At 34.6% G+C, this 21898-nt stretch overlaps 1 protein-coding gene across 1 annotated transcript in view; it reads right to left on the minus strand.

The window, feature by feature from the left end:
• SLC12A2 (solute carrier family 12 member 2) overlaps window positions 1–21898 on the minus strand; it is a 99338-nt gene that overhangs the window by 33725 nt on the left and 43715 nt on the right. Inside the window, exons 8-15 of the mRNA XM_049873243.1 lie at window positions 21536–21663; window positions 21350–21434; window positions 17990–18141; window positions 8014–8121; window positions 6857–6980; window positions 5646–5747; window positions 3920–4075; window positions 2570–2669 (exon numbers count right to left, since the gene is read on the minus strand). Coding sequence (XP_049729200.1) covers window positions 2570–2669; window positions 3920–4075; window positions 5646–5747; window positions 6857–6980; window positions 8014–8121; window positions 17990–18141; window positions 21350–21434; window positions 21536–21663 — 955 coding nt within the window. The remainder of the gene's footprint in view (window positions 1–2569; window positions 2670–3919; window positions 4076–5645; window positions 5748–6856; window positions 6981–8013; window positions 8122–17989; window positions 18142–21349; window positions 21435–21535; window positions 21664–21898) is intronic.

Consider the following 21898-nt stretch of genomic DNA (forward strand, 5'->3'; position numbering starts at 1 on the left):
AAAGCCATTTTCATTTACATTTTATTCGTGGCAAATAAACCTTTTACATAAAGGAATGATCTCTATTTTCTATCATACTTGCCATCAGCTAACAAAACTGTGCTGAAATTAATGTTTTCTTTCCAGGGCTCTCATTCCTTTTTCTCTTCCCTATTTCTCTCTACCCCAAGGCCGAAGATCTGTGGCCTCTGGAAACTTTTCATTCTATGAAAAAAGGGGAGAGAGGGTTCTACAAGAGCAACAAAAAAGTACACAAAGACTTTTCTTGTGGGAGAGGTCTGGTAGAGCAATTCTTTCCTGAAGTTCTTTTAAAGAACATCATTTTCCCTGTGGTTTACTGACACACATGGATCAAATGTGTTTGTTTATAATGCAGAAGCCAATGAGATGTAATTACTCAGGATGACAGAAAATCACCTGTTCACAGCCAGACCTAATTTGAACAATTTAAGAATGACAGCCTCATGATCTGATTCAAAAAATTACAAGTCTGCTTTTAATTAAGTATAAATAATAATCTATAATTTCTAATGTCTATAAGAAAATATTTCTGGGTTTATCCACTGCCATCAAGTCAATTTTGACTCATAGCAACCCTATACAACACAGCAGAAGTGTCCCATAGGGTTTCCAAGGAGCACCTGGTGGATTCGAACTGTCAACCTTTTGGTTAGCAGCAGCCATAGCTCTTAACCACTATGCCACCAGGGTTTCCTTTCTGGGTTTAGAGAAGTACAAAACAATAGTACTTTTAGTAACTAAACTTCATTTATTATAAGTGCATTAGGCTAAGGAATAGGTTTTAAACTGACGGCTGGTAAAATGGACTATAACAGAGATGATATATACTTAAGGTCATTTACAGAGATAAAAGGGCAATGAATGCTCTTTACCCTTAAGTTAATGCAAAACTAACTTAAGGCACCATCCAAGGCCCAACAATTGGTCTCTATTCACCCAGAACAAAAGAGAAAGAAGGAAGAGTCAGGAACAGGGGGAGGAAATGGAATGTGTGGCTAACTGCCTTCATGAGAAACTGCCTCCTTTGTCATGGGACCAGAAGAACTAGAGGGTACCCAGCTACCATTACTGAACATTTTCAGTGAAGTTTCTATAGAAGAATCCTGATCAAAGCAGGAAAATGCAGAACAGAATTTCAAATTCTCAAAGGCTCCGGACTTTCGGGAGCCACAGAGACTGGATGAACCCCTGACACAACTGCCCTGTGATAGTCTTTAAATTTTGAGCCAAAATATCCCCATAAGTCTTCTTAAAACCAAACAATAGTTTTAGCTTAACTAGTTGCCTTGAGCATTACAGTAGTCTCCCCTTATCTGCAGGGGTATACGTTCCAAGATCCTGTGGATGCAAGAAACCTTGCATAGTACCAAATCCTATATATATACCATGTTTTGTCCTATGCAAACATACCTATGATGAAGTTTAATTTATAAGTTAGGTATAGTAAGAGATTAACAATAAATAATAATAAAACAGGACAATTACATTCTAATAAAAGTTATGTGAATGTGGTCCCTGGGCAGGATGGTGTGGGATTTCATCATGCTACTCATTTAACATTTTTGGACCTTTGGGTAACTAAAGCCATGGAAAGTGAATACTTAGATCGGAAGGGGGTTGGTTTACTGTACAGTCTTAAGAACTATCCATATGGGATCAAAGTGACAACACCAACTTGAAAGACTAGATAGGAACCTTGGGGGCAGTGTGTTTACGTTAATGAGGGGAAACAACTCAGAGAAGCAGGGTGAGAATGGTTGCACAACTCGAAGAATGTAATCAATGTCACTTAATTGTACATGTAGAAATTGCTGAATTGGTGTTATGTTTTGCCATGCATATTCTCAACAAAAACAAAATAAAATTTTAAAATTAAATAACTAATTTAAGGCACTGATTCTTTATCACTATAACTTGTTTCCAGTTAGTCACTGATGAGAAAGAAGCAGGCAACATGAAAATATTTAGTGTCTTAGTAAGATTACAAAGTATGTCAAAAACCTTTATGAATTTCCAAGTAGTTTTTATATCTAATAAAAAGAAAAAACCAAACCCACTGCCATTAAGTCGATTTCGACTCATAGTGACACTACAGGACAAAGTAGAACCGCCCCACTGAGTTTCCAAAGAGGGGCTAGTGGATTCAAACTGCCGACCTTGTTTTGGTTCGCAGCCATAGTCTCCGTAGCTCTTAACCACTGCGTCACCAGGACTCTGAAGTAGGTACATAATTTCAATAGCCAAGGAGGAAAAAAACTGTTCACTTTACTATTACCCACCAGTTTGAAGTTTTCAAAGGCGAATTTTCCAAAACTTTCCTAATATTTGTCTAAGGTAATTTTTCTCTTTGAAAATTTTTGACAATTAAGGAATATCAATGCTGTTTTTGAATAATTAAATTGACAAAGCCTGACCAAAACAAAAAACGACATTCTATGCTGTTAGAAAGCTTTTTAAGGAAATGCCAGCATATGAAAATGTTGCTAAACAATAAGCCAAGAACTGGTTGCCGGGTAGGAAAAAGTCTCTAGGTTACCTTACTACGTACCTAAAGTTTTTCACATGGTCTTCTACTCCAGAAAGACGAATTGAATGCTGCAACGCACTCAGGTAAGTCAGAGCTTGTGTAGAGGATCCCCAATTCACATCTGTGGGAAGAGAGTACTCATGTTAACAACAAAATTAAAAACCAATCAATAACCAGCTGGACACATACACCGAGTTAAACAATGCTTTCATATTTAAAGTCATTTTTTAAATTAAGCTATTGTACTTATAAAGTCCATAGGATTATATTAAGTTCTATGCTAATTTTACTATAATTGCATTTAAGGAAAAAGTATAGTTTAGAAAAAACAGAGCTGCTGACATACTATGTGTGCAATTCACTAAGAGTTCTTCACACACAAAAAAATTGCTTTTTATTGTTTATAAATATATCCAAAGGTCTAAAAGGGAAGAGACATAGTATAATTAGCAAATCTATTTATACTATCTGTAGTAGTTAACTGTTTAGGATATGTGAACAGGCAGATTTTATTTCTTACTAAACCAACTATTTGGACACAGAGTGATTCCAGACATTTACTACTTTGGAGACTAATAAGCATATTAGAGAAATAACTCTTCTAAAACGGTTAAAAGAGTAACTTCTCTGTGTACTCCACTTCTAGAGCCACCACTCTAATCCACAACAACTCACCTCTCATATCAGGATTACAAAATGTCGCCTCAGTTTTAAAACTACTAGTTTGCAAACACTCTTATAATCTCTTCTCAATCTATTCTATTAGGCCAAATCTTTTCAAGGTTTTGTTGTTGGATCCTTCTTCTGTGTAAGACCATACAATGGTTATACTACTGGATCAATCCTAATATTCCCTAGTATCATCCTGTTACTTGGAGATACCCAGCACTTATCAATATATCACATGACTAGGTAATCTTTAGTTATTTACATGCTTGTCCCATATTCCCAGCTACACAGTGGGAGGGTGCTTCTAGTGTTCTGTGAATTTCATGATTCTTACTACAGTTCTAAGATCACAGTAGGTAATACATATGCTTGTTAGGCTAATTACCTACACTACTACAGATCTAAGCCCTTTAAAGAATAATTTCAAAATATGTTATTGCAGCAGAATATTATAGGAACTTACTATTTTTCTACAAATAAAATTAGTTAAATGTATGGGTAAAAACGAAATTACATAGGAATAAAATATCTCAAAGTACTCATTTCATGAAAGCTACACGCATCTGGAAATAAAATATTTTAGATTTTATATGAAGTATAAGTGTATCTTTCTATATATACAAAAGACAATGTTTAAGTACTAAAAGTAATAAATTGTAGAAGTTTTCTAGCTCGAAATACTAAATAGAAAAAGCTACTGACCTGGTTTTTTGTAGGTGACATAAATGTACAGCCCAAGGACTATAACATACGTAAGCAATGCCGCCCACCAGTTAATGACAAACATCACTATGCAGCAAAGAATTGCTCCAAGAAGCGATATCCACATGTTGTAGTATTTGAATGCAGGGCGCCATCCTAACAATTACAAAAAACGAATTCCTTAAATAAAAATCACTCAGATGACTCATCTGTTTATATAATGGTACATGTGCACGCACAACATAACTCTTTTTGTGGCTGCCACACTAAGAGGGCTTTAAGAATTAAGCATAAGGCTACCGTTTACCAGTAATATCAATGGCTATTATTCCTCACAACCACATTTTAAGGTTCCTGATGGCCATAAAGAAGGCATATCTATTTACTCCCACATTACTCTATCTTACTAATTCTGTATTCATTAAACTCATTCCAGAACATGTAAATCAACCCTACTGAACAATAAACACTAGAGAAGGTTTACAAAAGAAGGTTTCAAATTGAGTCCTTAGTAGTGTACCTTTATTTTTAGTTTAACACAAAACGTTCATGAGAAGAGTTTAAAATCCATCCACTTGCTAGAAAAACTAAGAGTTGACTATAGAAACACATACCTTATCTTTTGGTGAAATATTTATGAATTAAGCCCCCTCTAAGAAATCTTAAAGATCATATTCTTAAATTTTCCTAACAGAAAACTAGCATCCATGCTTTCAACCATAATTTATTTTCTAAAAATGAACCCCTCTTATGTAGTTTCAGACACAAATTTTTTTTAAATCATTTAAATAAAGATGTATTTTTAAAGTAATAACTGAAGCTAAAATGTTTATGTGCCCAAAGTCCTCATAACTTTATTTTTACTGTTCTATCCTTTCACTGTGCTTTTGTTCATCTTTTCTGATTTCCAACTGTAGTCAGATTTTACTAAAAAAGCCATATATGCTTTTTTCAATTAATAAAGGCTCCTTATAGTAGAACTCCATAGAACCCATTGTATTAAAACACTCTGGAAAGGTTAAATGAAACCAAATCCATTGCCATCGAGTTGATTCAACTTATCAAGCAACCCTATAGAACACAGTAGAAACCCCATAGGGTTTCCAAGGTTGTAAATCTTTATGGAAGTGGACTGTCATCTGTTTCTCCCATGGACCAGCCAGTGAGTTCAAACTGCTGACCTTTCAGTTACCAGCTGAGTACTTAACCACTGCACCAACAGGGCTCCTTCTGGAAATGTTGTAACTATATCATAATAATGTTTTCAGAATTCAACTAAACAAAAATCAGCTAAATGAACAGAAAAAAGAAGCAAAAAAAAAAAACCAGAAAACTAACAGTAAAACATTCTTTCACAATGTTGGTCAGAATCAGCTACTAAAGAGCAATGGTTAAGAGCTAGGCTGCTAACCAAATGGTTGGCAGGTCCAGTCCACCAGCCACTCCTTGAAAAACCTACAGGGCAGTCCTACTCTGTCATATAGGGTTTGTTATGAGTCAAAATCAACTCAATAGCACCAGGTTTTTAAGTACTCTGAAGACAAGAAATAGAATATTATTAGTAAACTTCACGATAAAGAGATCTTTGAAGACTTACACAATTTGAACTGTAAAGACAAACTAAGCATTAATAATTCCATAGCAACTTTTAAAATTTGTTAAAGGTTTTTTCCGAAATCAAAAACATTATCACATTTATGAAACATTTTTAAAAATGTAAAATCACCTGGAGATTTTGCAAGAGAGGCATGGAATACTGAAAAATTGATCAATGCATACGATGCTAAGAAGAAGTTAGAGATAATCGGAGCAATAACATTCAGCTCAGCTGCAAAAGAAATATGAGGTCAATTTAATGGCACATTAGAAATTTTTAAATCTATTAACATTATTAAATATTTCAAATCTTTAAATAATAGCATAATGAATATCCCTATATTCACCATCCAGATTTAGTGAATATTTACATTTTGCCATATATGCTTCATATACTTTAGTTTTCAGAAATCCATCCGTAAATACAGTTAAAACCTCCTTTATACCTCACAATTCTGAAGTTGGTGTATTCTTTTCAATCATAACACATAGATTTACTACACACATTTATAATCCATAAATATTATATGGTATTGTTTTGGGTGTTTTAATTAAAAGTTATATGAATAATATCATACTATGTCACTCTGCAATTTAATTTTGAAATTTATCCATATTAACAACACATGGAAACCAAGAAAATTCAATTTTTAACTGCAGAATACTATTCCTCAGTTTCGTTCTTCTTTGGACAGGTATTTAGGTTGTTTCCACATTTTTCACGACTAAAACTAATGGTACTATAAACATTTTTGTAGATCCTCTTTGGGCATATAAGGCATATAGAACTGCTAGTACTATCAGACTTTTAATGTATACTACTCCTGGTGGCCTAGTGGTTAAAGAGCTATGGCTGCTAACCAAAAGGTCAGCAGTTTGAATCCAGCCACTCCTTGGAAACCATACAGGGGCGTTCTTTATCCTATAGAGTCGCTGTGACTCAGAATTGACTTGAGGGCAGGAGGTTTACTCTGAGGGGTTAGACGAAATTCTTTAAAATTAAATGGCCAACGTCAAAGGCCCATTAGCTTCAGATCAGAGAGCCAAAAAAGTTCAGCGAGGCTGCACCTATATGGAGAACACTAGGATCCCTTTCTTTATGCTATTAACACATTTCTTTTAGAGGTTAAGAACCTAGGAGGAGTTCCCTCTAGCCCTAATGGGGACTTAATGACGGTAAGAATTTTAACAAACATGCATTGATGAAAAAGAAACTAACCGTTCTCTGGGCAAAGTAATATTGTGTTTGTATATTGTGTTTGTAATTTAATAATTCAATGTTTAGAGCTAATACTAAAAATATATCAAAATCTACATTTGTACACTATTTATATGACTAACCAATTAGGATGAATCCAAGTGCAATTAAGAATGTTAAGATGTAGCCACGAAGCGGTTCATTGTTCTTCCCATAACCTTTGGCAAACATCTGGAAAGCTGGGTAGATGTTGTCCTTACACAGAGCCTAAGGAAGAGATGGAAGGATTAGAATAAGATATACTGAAATTAGACATACAAATTTGCTTACGGTTACAATACATCAATCAGGAATGGAATCCAAGTTTCTAATTACTGGTCCTCTTTCCCCCATCTCACATTGCTTCACCTACAAACACTGCTTCTTGAAGTTTGTTAAGTACAACATACATGTGAAATAAATACAAATTCCAGACTTAAAGCAAATAAAAATCCTAACTACAAAACTTAACCACTTTTCTTAAAACTTCACTAAGTACTGCTTTAAAAAATGTATTTTACACCTTTACTATGCTCAAACCTATCTTTAGGAAAGGAGATTGTAAATGATAGATAAGATGGGCAAGATAAAAATGAGCAGGCCTGATTTCTGCTATACATACTTAGGGAACCACGCAAAACTCCATGTGTGCTCACTGGGTTCCACTACAGCATTAGGAACGAGGATGAAGAATCAACACTTCATTTTTCTGATTTACTATTTAAAAGTATTTCATATTTAAAATCAGCCATTTGTTTAATACTCATTAAAATGAGATAAAGTCTATCTTATTCAACATTGTTCCCTTAGTAGTTAATACAATTTGTCACACATTATTTGGCATCCAAATATTTGTAAAATAAAACATTTTGGTTGGTATTATGTTAACTGGGACAACATACTTTTTCTAGTCTATAATCTTGGATTGTACTCCAAACCCTTAGTTAACGTATCTTGCAAATTTATGCTAACAATGTCAAAATGGCAAAAATCCATCACTAGTTTTAAAAAGATAACTCAAAGAATACACCTTAACAGTGGTTTAGTGCACAAATGTTTCTATAAATGTACATTTTCACATTCATATATACAAAATTAAACATATCACTTTTGATATATGCACATGTGCACATATCCTATACATATACGAGGTTGATATGAGCAATCAAAAAATAATTTGAAAATAGTTAACAATCTCAAGTTGAAAAAATATTACTTTAGCTCCCCCTTTAATAAAGCTTGTTGTAAGAATATAAGTTACCTGGAATATTTTGGGAGCGCTCACAAGGGATGCTAATGCAGAAGAAAGAGTAGCTGAAAAGATACCTGCAGAGATTAATGGTGCAAATCCTGACACCATGCTCATTACCTTAAGGGAGAAACAGACAAAAAAAAAAAAAGGAAAAATCAGTCTTATAAGCAATTCAAATAAGTGTTCAACACTATGGTCATATCTTGATGATTCTAATGAAAGAGACTGCCATGTTGTGATATCTATAACTTGTTCTCATATGACTGAAGAGAGAAAGAATATACACAAATACCAAGATAAAGCAAATGGGGCAAAATGTAAACAACTAGTAAATGTATGTGAATGGCAGATACATAGTTGCTTATTGCACTGTTCCTTCTATATGTTTAAAATCTGTCAAAATACAAAATTGAGGTACTATCAGCTTGATCCATCCATTATAAATTTCCACAGCAGTGAACGATAATCATCACTTAGACTGTTTCATTAGTGGAGATTTACCTTTCATTTTTATTGACTAAGAACATGCCAACTGAGACCAAAGAGACAAGGAAATCAGGTGTTGAGCTGTTTATAACTATTTTACACTTGACTGTAATTTAATACCTTGAATCAGATATAAAATTAGCTATGGGACAATCCTGGGCCATAATGCATTAGCCTGATTCCATGTGTATATTAACCACCTTGTTTTTATACTTAAACGTCTCTTTCTTATTGACTCAGAGACCTTTCAGAAGCTCCACGTTAAATATGAAGAATAAAATTTGTAAGTGTTTTAAGAAACATCAGCAATGACTCTTTGTAAATCTTAAAGGAAAAAATTTCAAACAATTTTCTGTTCAAGTATTTAATAACAATTTAGCAGTTATATATATGTGCCATATATTTTTCACAATCATTATTTTTCACAAGTATTAATGTTAGGTTATCCAGAATTGCCAGCCCTATCTTTAGGGAAGGAGATTGCAAAGGACAGAGAAGATAGGCAAGATAAAAATTAACAGGCCTCATTTCTGCTATATATATTTATCAGACCATGCAAAACTGCATGCTTGCTACACTGACCTCAAAGTTAAACAAAGTGCAAAGAAGGAGACAAATGAAGAAAAAAGTAAGGAACAGAGAATATGATAATACAACATTGCTGAAAATAAGACAAAACTGACACCATCAGTATTACATATGAGCTTTACTTTTCACCTTTCACATCTTGGGGAAAAAACTGTTCTTCCTTCTTAACATCAGTTCTGAACTGAGGCAAATAATGTTCCATGCTTAGCACCTGGAAACCCTATGCTTCTAGGGTCTGTCACGTTTCCTGTTCTCTAATTAAGCATTTACTCAATAACCTCAGCACTTCCCACCATTTAATAGTAAAGAATGAGAAGCAGAAATGATAATGAATGTAACAGTGGTATCAGTGTTGTCTGCAATATATAATGGAAACAAAGATTTAAAAAATGGTCTAGTCTATAGGGAAAAAACGACAAAGGCCCAATAAAAGGTAGAAGTGGCAAGTAAGCAAAAAAAATGGTGAGATTTCTTGTGTGTGTACCCATGTGAGCATGTGTGTCTGTAAGATGATCTGGGGGTTCAAGAAAATTTCCATGGAATTGGGTCTTCTAGAAGGCAGGGAGGTTTGGACATGCAAAAAGAAAATGCAGGTACATTTCAAAGGAAGTGAAACACTGAATAAAGGAACAGAGAGGGTAGGTGTGTATGAATGTACTGGAGTCCAGTCTGCATAGAAGGCAATGGGACAAAAGACTGATGAAGGACTTTGACTGACAGTCCAAGGAAGCTCACATTTTATTAGGCAACAGTGAGTCAAAGGTTCAAAGGAAATGAAAATATACAACTATAAGAAACATAAGAGTATATATAAAATTAGAAATTTGAAACAGATAACCCAAATCACTTTTCTCCTTGAAGTATAAAAATCAATTATATGTAAAAGAACATTATAAAGTATTGCTTTGTCAAACTGCATGATGGAGACTCCTAACTTATACACTCCTCAGTTATGTTCCTTCCACCATTCTTCATTCTCCAAATCACAAGTGATAACATTTTTATAGGCTTTTTCCCATTTTTGCATCACTTTCCAAAATATGTATTTTAAAAACTTATTTACTTAGAAAGCAGTTTTACTTATACTAAATTCCTCTTTGCTTGAATGAGGCCGTTCTAGACTTATTAAGACAAGACATTTTAGCATTTAAAGGCAACAACACAAAGACCTGATTGACATTTTTCAGTCACTGGGCAGGGCCCAATGTTTGTGCCTTTCATATACAATATCAATGTCAGCATTGGCCTGAATCATTAGCTGGGCATGAATACTTTCTTTCATTCCTACAATTTTGCCTAGTCTTGTGACTAGAAAAAAACAAACTTCTATTACATAATTGGATTCAATATTATAATCACTGAAAGTCAGTCAATTGCTTGAAACTACGTAATAAAAACAAAACAAAAAAATGCTAATAAAATCTTTAGTTAAAAAGCTTATTCTAATATTTACATGTTGTTGTTAGGTTCTGTCGAATCATTTCCAACTCAAGGCAACCCTATGTACAACAGAAGAAAATGCTGCCCAGTATTGTACATAAAATAGATACTGAGTTCTCAAATGCAGTAAATTCTCAATTATTTATTGTTTTCATACAAGAAAGCAAAACTTTGGAAAACAAAATTTTTATTTTCATTGAATCAGCAGAACCCATCTCTCCTATAAGTCTACCACAGACTATTCTGCTTTAATCTCCTCAATCTACACCCTTGAGTTCTTCCTAGCACCCTAGGATTTATCAAGCAACTCTCAAAATAATCCCCCAAATTAATTTTAGTAATTCCTTCCTCTCTTATATAATCTTTTCTAAGTTTCTAAAAAATCCATGAATTTGACAAATTAAAATATGCTGATTTCTTTCAGGACCTTATACCTGACCAAACCAAACCCGCTGCCGTGAGTCGATTCCGACTCATAGTGACCCTATAGGACAGAACAGAACTGTCCCGATGATCTCTAAGGAGTGGCTGTGAATCTGAACTGCCGACCTTTTGGTTAACAGTCAAACTTTAACCACTGAACCACCAGGCCTCCTCAGGACCTCACAGAGGTGATAATAAAAACAGTAGAACAGATAGCCTCCAAATACTTGAGAATACTAATCTTTACACAGTTCACATCTACTTTAACTTATTTTAAAATGTTCACTAACTTTCAATCATCCATTCAGAATTAAATTCTGTTGTTAAATGGCAGTTTAGACCAGCATGACTTTATATGGGCCATACAGAATTTTTTTTATTTTTTATACAGAACTAGATAACACTGCTGATAGTGATCATACTTTTTAAAAAGAGCATTTATAAATAAGAAAATTACGAACACATCACTAATTAGAAAACTGAACTCATTTCAATTAGTGTGGGTTTTAAATTTATTATTACATTAATGCTTCAAAAAACAATGTGGCACGTACAGTATATGAATTATAAAAGATTTTCTTCATAATTTATAGAACTGTTTTAAGTTTAAAGTATCAATCTATTATAACATTATTTTCATCTAACATTTTAAATTATTCTTTGAACTGTAAAGCTATTTACTTGATTTAAAAACGTTCACCAATTGGGAGACTTTCCCTTCCAAGAAGATACATTTTCCCTATTCCTCCCAGTAAGTCCACTAAAAAAACCTGGATATTATTTACAAAATAGCGTAAGTCTCTGACATACATGGGGTTGCCATGAATCGGAATCGACTTGAAAGCAACTGGTTTTAAAGCTACATCAATGTTCAAAAATCAAATAATGCAGTGCATTATACTAACAGGCTAAATAAGAAAAATCATGATCGTTTCAATCAATGCAGAGAAACCATTTTGACAAAATCCAACATCCACTCACCATAAAAACTCATAGAAATAGAAATAGAGAAATTCTTTAACTTGATAAAGAACATCTATGAAAAACACAGCTAACATGCTTAATGGTGAAAGACTGAATGCATTACACCTAAGACTGGGAAAAAGACAAGGATATCTGCTCCTACCAGTCTCACTCAACACAGTACTTGAAAGTTCTATCCAGTGCAATAGGGCAAAAAAAAGAAATCACAGGCATACAGATTGAAAAGGAAGAAATAAAACTGCCCCCTATTTGTGTATGACATGGTTGTCTACAGAGAAAATCCTAAAGAATCTACAAAAAAATTCCTATAATAACTGAGTTCAGCAACGTCACAGGATACAAGATAAAGACACAAAAACTATACTGTATCTCTATACATTAACAAGAACATGTGGACACCAAAATAAAAATTACTGTTTACAATTGCTCAAAATAAAAATGAACTAATTAGGTATAAAATCTAAAATATGTACAGGACTTGTATGTTGAAAACTATACAATGTTCACAAAAGAAGATCTAAACAAATGGAGAGACATGCTCTGATCATGGATTGGAAGACTGAACATAGTAAACATGTCGATTCTCTCCAAACTGATATGAAGGGTTAATGCAATCAAAACCCCAGCAAGACTTTTTGTAGATATAGTTAAGATTATTCTAAAATTTACAGGGAATAACAAAGGAACTATAACAGCTAGTCATTTTGAAAAAGTGGAAGGGATCAATTTACCAGGTTTCAAGACTTATTGTAAAACTACAGTAATCAAAACTGTGTGGTACTGGTGAAGGGAGAGACACAAAATCAGTGCAACAGAATAGAGAACCCAGAAACAGACCCACACAAATAGGACCAACTAAGTTTTGACAAGGGTGATAAAGTATTTCAATGGAGTAAAGATAGTGTTTTCAGTAAATGGTGTTGAAGCAACTGGAGAGCCATAGGCAAATAAATGAACCTCAATCTGTATCTCACATCTTCTACACAATTTAACTCAAAATGAATTACGAACTTAAATATAAAACATAAATTTTTTAGAAAAAACCAAAGGAGAAATTCTTCAGGATCTAGGGCTAGGCAAAGAGCTCTATGAATTGACACACAAAAAAACACAACCCGTGAAAGGAAAAATTGATAAATTGAACCTCAACAACAATAAAAAAAAAACTTTTGCTCTGTGAAAGACCCTATGGAGAGGATGAACAAACAAGATGTAGAGCGGAAGGAAATATTTGCAAACCACTTAAGTAATGTGACAAAGGACTAGCACATTGAATATATAAAGAACCCTCAAAACAGTAAAAAAAAAAAAAAAAATCAGAAAATGGGTAAAATACATGAAAAGATATTTCATGGAAGATGATATACAGTCAAATAAGCACATGAAAAGTTGCTTGACATCATTAGCCGTTTAAAAAAAAAAAACAAAACACTGCCATCAAGTCAATTCTGACTCATACCAACCCTATAGGACAGAATAAAACTGCCCCATAGGGTTTTCAAGGAGCAGCTGGTGCTTTCCAACTGTCAACTTCTTGGTTATAGCCAAACTCTTAACCACTGACCCACCATTAGCCATTAGGAAAATGTAAATTAAAACCACAATGATATAAATCACTACATACTTATCAGAATGACTAAAATAAAAAATAGAGACAACATCCAAGTGCTGGCAAGGATTCATGAAACTGGATTGTTCATACATTGCTGTTGGGAATTTAAACTGTACAGCCACTCAGGGAAACAGTTTGGCAGTTTATTAAAAAACTAATCATGCCATATGACCCAGCAATGGCATTCTTATGCATTTACCCCAGAGAAATGAAGATCTATGTTCACACAAAAATCTATATATGAATGTTTATAGCAGCTTTATTTGTAATAGTCAAAAACTGGAAATAAGCCAAGTGGTTGGTTAAACTGTGATCCAGTCGTACCATAGAATATTACTCACCAATGAAAAGGAATAAACTATTGACACCCACGACAACCTGGATGAACTCTCCAGAGAATTACTCCATGTGAAAAAAGCCAACTCCATAAGGTTACATACTACATGATTCCAATGACGTAACAGACTACATGATTCCAATGACATAACAGACTACGTGATTCCAATGATGTAACAACCAATGACAGATGAGTAGTCACTAGGCATAAAGAAGGAGTGGGGACAGGAAGGAAGTGAGTGTGGGTACAAATTGGCAACATGAGAGATGAAATGTTCTGTGTCTTGACTATACTAAGGCCAATTTCCTGGTTATGATATTCCACTATAATTTTGCAAAGTGTTACCATTAGGGACAACTGGGTAAAATGTACATGGGCTCTCCCTGTATTATTTCTTAGAACTGCAAGAGAATCTGCAATTATTCCAAAATAAAAAATTTAATTAAAAAAAAAAATTCCAGTAACATGGAATGAGGGTGACATAAACACAGCTTAATGAAGGTAAACGATGTCACTAAAATGTATACAAGAAAAAAGGGCTTGTTGGTAACGGCTACAGCATATATAATTTTGACACAACAGCAAAAACTACCAAAAAATATATATGTGGGCATATATATATATTATGCAGGCATTTATGCATATAGGTATTATTAGGGATTGAACTGTGTCCCCCAAAAATGTCTGTCAACTTGGCTAGGCCATGATTCCCAGTATTTTATGACTGTGCACCATTTTGTCATCTGATGTGATTTTCCTACGTGTTGTAAATCCTACCTCTGAGATGCTAATAAGGCAGGATTAGAAGCAGTTATGTTAATGAGGCAGGACTCAATCTACAAGACTAGGCTGGATCTTAAGTCAGTCTCTTTTGAGACATAATAAGAGAGAAGCAAGCAGAGACAGGGAGACTTCATACCACCAAAAAACTAGTTCCAGGAAAAGAGCACGTCCTTGGACCCAGGGTCCTTGTGGTGAGAAGCTCCTAGACCAGGGTAAGATTGATGACAGGGACTTCTCCAGAGCTGACAGAGAAAGAAAGCCTTCCCCTGGAGATGGATTGAATTTGGACTTTTAGCCTACTAGGCAGTGAGAGAATAAATTTCTGTTTGTTAAAGCCATCCATTTGTGGTATTTCTGTTACAGCAGCACTAGATAACTAAGACAGGTATGTATGCGTGAGTATATATGTGTGTATATATAAAAACCAAATCAAACTCACCACTGTCAAGTTGATTCTGACTCAGAGCAACCCTATAAGACAGAGTAGAACCGTCCCATATGGTTTCCAAGGCTGTAAATCTTTACAGAAGCAGAACACGGCATATCTCTCCTGCAAAGTAGCTGGTGAGTTTGAACCACCAACCTTCCAGTTAGCAGCTGAGTGCTTAACCACGACCACCAGGGCTCCTGTGTATATATAGGTACATGCATATATATATATATATATATATATATGCATGCATGTGACTACATGCACATATACTCATACATCGAACAAAACAGAGTGGGCACAGTTACGGATACTTCTCAGACATAACCAAACACCACATGGGACTGGTTTTCTGGGTCTGAAGGATTAGGGCCATTCTGTAATGGAACATCTCAGTCAACTGGCATAATATAGTTCATAAGGTTAGGTTCTACGTCCTAGTTTGTTGAGTAGTATCTAGGGTCTTAAAAGCTTGCAAACAGCCACCTAACATACCACTACTGGTTTCTACTTACCCGAAGCAAAAGAGAAAGAAATAAAGCAAAGACTCGAAGAAGAAACTAGTCTACAGGACGAACAGCCTACATGAGTCATGGCCTCATCTACCCTCAGACCACAAGAATAGATGATGCCTGGGTACCACTACCTACCATTCTAATCAGAGCCACAATAGGTGAACCCTGATAGAATGAGAGAAAAATATGGCACAGAGCTTCTAATTCTTAAATACACACAAAAAAAGAAACCAGAATTACTGTACTGGTTGAGGCTAGAGGACTCCCTGAGACTACTGCCTTGCAATACTCTTCAAACCTTGAACCAAAACTAACCCTTGAGGTCACCTTGTAGTTAAATAACCGATGGCTTCATAAAATAATGATTATCGCTCATAAGCATTGTGTTCCTTTTAAAAAAATCACCTATATAAGACCTTACAGTCAACAATTACTTTACAACAAAGATGAGAATATAAACAGACAAGAAAATTAGATCAAAGGAAACAGAACCACCAGAATGAAATAATAAGAATGTTCAAGCATTGTGAAGGATGTACCCACTGTCACTGAACAATTTATGGAGAAATTATTGAATGAGAACCCAAATTGCAGGGTAAACCTTTGCCATTTCCCGTAAAGACAAAATATTTTAAAAACAAATCTCCCAAAACAAATAGCCTTTCTTGCTTCTGTAGCCTTACACTTCAATGAAATAAAAACAAATCTCTTTAAAATGTTTTATATCAATTAGTAAGCCATTTTTTTCCTTTTTAACTTTACTTACTCTTAAACACATGAGGTCTGCAACTAAAATTTTTCAAAGAGGCCATGTCTCATTTATCCAATACTACAGGTAAAAAAAAAAAAAAAAAAAACTGCTCTATTTAAATTGATTTGACAACTCATCTGAAAATAAACTATACGTAAAAAAAAAAAAAAACAAAAAACTGCTGTTTAAATTGATTTGACAACTCATCTGAAAATAACCACCATAACAGCAATAACATCTAACATTTGAGCACTACGTGCCTAGCACACTTTGCTAAATATTTTGCATTAATTATCTTTTAAAATCTTCAAAACAATCTAATCAACTAGGTACATATACTGTCTTCCCCCATTCTATTCCTTTTTTCATTTTGTATCTCTTGTTCTATGAATTGTCTGTACTACAGAGCCCCTGCTTCTCAAACGACTGTCAGATGGGATACCCAGACAGCTTTAGATGACTGCAGCAGAGATGGACACCAAAACCAAGGGCAGCTCATCGACACACTGGCAACGTGAGTTTCTAAACAAAAATGTGCGAGATGCTTCCAACACTTCCCTGCTTTCTAAAACATTATGTCCTTTTGAGGCTCAGGACAAACATAGTATACTATATTATAAAAGCGTTACCCTCAGGGGTCCTTTGTCCTTGAATGGCCTCAGATTTTTTTTTTTTTTTCTGAATAATTTTTATTGTGCTTTAAGTGAAAGTTTACAAATCAAGTCAGTCTCTCACACAAAAACCCACGTACACCTTGCTACACACTCCCAATTACTCTCCCCTCAATAAGACACCCTGCTCTCTCCCTCTACTCTCTTTTCATGTCCTTTTCGCCAGCTTCTAACCCCTTCTACCTTCTCATCTCCCCTCCAGGCAGGAGATGCCAACATAGTCTCAAGTGTCCACCTGATCCAAGAAGCTCACTCCTCACCAGGATCCCTCTCCAATCCATTGTCCAGTCCAATCCACGTCTGAAGAGTTGGCTTCGGGAACGGTTCCTGTCCTGGGCCGACAGAAGGCCTGGCGGCCATGATCACCGGGGTCATTTCAGTCTCAGTTAGACCATTAAGTCTGGTCTTACAAGAATTTGCAGTCTGCATCCCACTGCTCTCTGCTCCCTCAGGGGTTCTCTGTTGTGTTCCCTGTTAGGGCAGTCATCGGTTGTAGCCGGGCACCATCTAGTTCTTCTGGTCTTCAGATGACGTAGTCGCTGGTTCATATGGCCCTTTCTGTCTCGTGGGCTCGTAATTACCTTGTGTCCTTGGTGTTCTTCATTCTCCTTTGATCCAGGTAGGTTGAGACCAATTGATGCATCTTAGATGGCCGCTTGCTAGCGTTTAAGACCCCAGATGCCACTCTTCAAAGTGGGATGCAGAATGTTTTGTTACTAGATTTTATCATGCCAATTAACTGAGATGTCCCCTGAAACCATGGTCCCCAGACCCCTGCCCCTGCTATGCTGGGAATGGCCTCAGATTTTATCCTTTCATATTTTTCTGTTTGCCTAATTATCTCCCTGTACAGTGAAAATGGTCCTCCCTCTAGGCTGTAGCTATACTCTGAACAGTCAGATCTGACAGCAGTCTGACCCCTACATAAATATAGAATACCTGTATAATATAAATTCCATGCTCACCTGGAAGTTGTTCATTAGGCCATAAGAACAAGGACCAGTTTCACAAGATGAAAAATCAAAGTTTAATTTGCATGCCGCAGAAGTACAGTTTGCTAACTCTGTCACAATAGTGTCATTAATGTTCCCAGTGGCATCCCGAACAACGCAAGAACCTGAAGCACAAGTGACAATGAGAACAAATAATATAGCTAATATTTAGTCATTTCAGAATTACATATACCCATGAAGAAACTATAGTACTGCTACAGTACTCATAAACACTTGCTCATAATAGCATACACTGCATTTACAGCTAACAGCTTCACTGTGAACAGAATTTGGAAAGCATTATGGTCTCCCAATTTTTAAACAGTGAAATGGAACCTTTAATAAGTAAATCATATCCACTTTAAAAAGTTGTAAATGTAGTTGTGGAGAACAGTATATTAGAAAAACTTTTTCTGGGCCTATTTGGTCAAGATTTCTTTAAACAACTACAAAAACACTTGTGGTGAAAGAGTTTCAAATGTCTCACACTTAAAGTGTGGCCAAAAGTCAAAGCACTGTGAGGGAAAACTATGTGAACATGAATGAACAAAGTTCTATTTAAACCACTGTCTCACGTAAGTTTTCTCTGACAATAGGAAAATATAAGGTACTTGAGATTTGCTTAAAATCAACCCATCGGGGAGAGTGACTGGGTATAAATGAAACAAAATTAACCATGTATCGATAATTTTTATAACTTTTTTTGAAGCTGGGTGATAGTTATATTGGGTTCATATTGACTATGCTTTCCACTTTTGTGTAAAACTTAAATTTTCCATAATAAAACAGTTAAAAAGCTACCTTGAAACAACACTTTATTATTTGGAATAACATATGATGTGCAAATACTAATAATTACTATTCCTTTGACTTCATATATTATTTTCTGAAGCACTTTAATGCTATTGCTTCACCGTATATGAGCTAAAAAATTATACACAGTTCAAAAACTGAACAAGAAACAGAAAACAAAGTATATATTCAGAATAACATACAATATGCAAATAATTAATATTCCTTAGGCTTCATGAATTTTTTTCTGAAGCACTTTAACACTCTTGCTTTACCATTTATGAGGTAAAAAATTATACACATTTCAAAAACTGAGCATAAAACAGAAAACAAAGTATACCTAGACTGCCTACACATAGTCTTCACTCTTAAATTTCTGCTCTACCCTTCAGAGCAGTGTTTGCAAAACCACGTTTCCCTGAAGGTATCTCTGAAATCACTGGAGGAATGGTTGAAGAGCAGGGCTGCGTCCCCCATCAGCTCTAAAAGCAGTTATTGTTTTGTGTATTTCGTGTTCTGATGTTTTACACCTACAATTGTTTGGAACAAACGAGTTCCCTGCTTTGAACTAGTTCCACAACCGCTGATCTTAACTGAGTGGCTTAACTGGCTTGGCTCTGGAATATCAGGGAGAATGGGAAGGGCTAGTATAGACAGACAGAATGAGCACGAGGGCTGGTTAAAAACAGAAAATGTTTGCCTGCTCTAACAAATTATTTTCCAAATTGAAACACTCAATTACAGCATTCTTTAAATTAAATTTTATTTAGCTTATTTATATATAAGGCATACTAGCATGTTAAGAACTCAGGTGAACACAAAATTATTTTGCTAAGCTTATATATATATAATTCATTTGTTTTTCAAAATAAATTTCAGGGATTTAAGTATGGACTATAAAAGATAAATAAAATCCAAATTCCTTTTTAAGATAAAATTAGCTCAATATAATACTGAATAATGCTGTTTCTACATTTAGTCAAATTTCAAAATTACATTTAAGCAAACAGTGACAGAGTTCGTAAAAACAGTACTGTTATTACTTCTCAGCAAACAATGTATAACAAAAAGGAAATTTTCTTACTGAAATACAACAGAAACCTCAGATTTTGATGTGTATGAATTGGAGTTTATGACTCTCTTGATTGGTATCACACTATGATTTACTTTTGTGGTATGTTTGAGAAATTAAACTATTTCTGTTTATAGTGATGGAAAATGTAGCAGTGGGTATTGGTGATGGTTACACAACATGATTATCATAGCTGGTATCACTGAATTGTACACGTGCAAGATACTGAATTGGTAATGTTGTATTATCTATATTTTTACAATAAAAAAATTGACTTTAAGAGTTTAGACATTAAAAACTGCTTACATTTCAGGAATACATGTTTTTAGTTTCATGAAAATGTAATACTCTAGGCAATTTGTCTACGGTCAATGAATATACATTATATGTAAAATGTTATTGTTAGCTGTCACAGAGGCAGCCTCCGCCTCATGGAGACTACACACACCATGGACGAAACACTGTCCACACTGCTACGGTTCACAGAATTTTAAAAAATTGGCTGATTTTCAGGAAGTAGATCGCCAGGCCTTTTTCCTAGTGCGTCTTAGTCTGAAAGCTCTGCTGAAAGCTGTTCAACGACATAGCCACACACACTGACAGATGGGCAGTGGCTCTGCATGAGGTCATGAGGTGCACTGGCTGGGAATTGCACTCGGGTCTCTCGCAGGATAGGCAAGAAGTCTACCACTGAACCACCAAATTTGATAATGAGTAGTCATCAAATTTTACATCGAAGTTTTCTGACCAGAATGTTTCAATTAATTTGAAAAACTACTACTATTATAGTGAATAGCTTTTAAAGATGATCTTTTTTCTAAACCATTTTTACCATCAAAACAATTCTTTAAAGCAATTGCCAGTTATCTCTGGTAATGAATGAAGTCTCCGAGTTTTGATCTCCTCATCTATAAAACAGGATTTAGAGACTGACCACTTCATTTAAAGTTTTAAATACCGTGATTCCATGAATGTAATAAATAAAATGATTTTAAAACCACTGTCAATTTAGTAAGATTTTAAATTCAATTTAGTATTATGCTAAATGGCCCTGGAACAATTTTTGTACAATAAAATTATACGAAGATATAAAATAACCACCATAAACAAAAATACTCAGAAATTTCTAAAGATTAGAGAGTAAAATACATTTGCTTGGACACATAAATTAAGCTTTTTAAAAATATAGCTCAGTGAAATTTAAGATTTTACAGGTATGATTTTTACATTATTTTTTAATGTAATTAATAAAAACTCTTGAATGCATTTGGTGGTTTAGATAATGCTTATAAAAGTCATTACTAGTTTTTTAAAAAACTTTTGGGGTTATAATATGCTACTCCATTTGTCTTTTTATTATAATATTTCTGAATTTAAAAGTTAGAAATTGAACGTCATAAAAATAAATTTTTATAGTAATGTATATCATGAAATTTCTAAAAGATGTAAAGAAATGTAAGGCTATTTACCTACAGATACTGCAATTCCTACGTAAACCATCGTAGTAATTAAAATGGCTAAAAGTGTTCCTTTGGGTATGGCTGACTGAGGATCCTAAAAGACAAGAAAATTTTTTAAGTCTATCTTTAGAAATATACATGTACCATTTTTTTTTTTTTTTTTCAATTATCAATACAGTGCTTTATAATACTTACTGCAAGGTCACCTGAGATATTTGCTCCAGCCAGAATACCAGTTGCAGCAGGAAAAAAGATAGCAAATACAGAAAAGAAAGTCTCTTCATCTCGAAAATCTGGTCCGAAGTTCTCATTAAATATTTCTGCTGTAGAGAACAAAATATTTTTGGCAATTAATAGACACCAAATTTAGACCACAGTAAATTAGTTTTAGAGTAACTGACTGGTATATACTATGCTCGACTTCAATTCATCATCGATAAATTTTTATAGTTATGGAGTGGTAAATATTACAGCCAAGTATTAGTGCTGGCCTTTTCTTATATGCACCCCTGGTGGAATAGTGGTTAAGAGCTTGGCTGTTAACCAAAAGGCTGGCAG

Source organism: Elephas maximus, chromosome 2 (assembly GCF_024166365.1).
Source record: "Elephas maximus indicus isolate mEleMax1 chromosome 2, mEleMax1 primary haplotype, whole genome shotgun sequence".
Lineage (NCBI taxonomy): Eukaryota > Metazoa > Chordata > Mammalia > Proboscidea > Elephantidae > Elephas > Elephas maximus.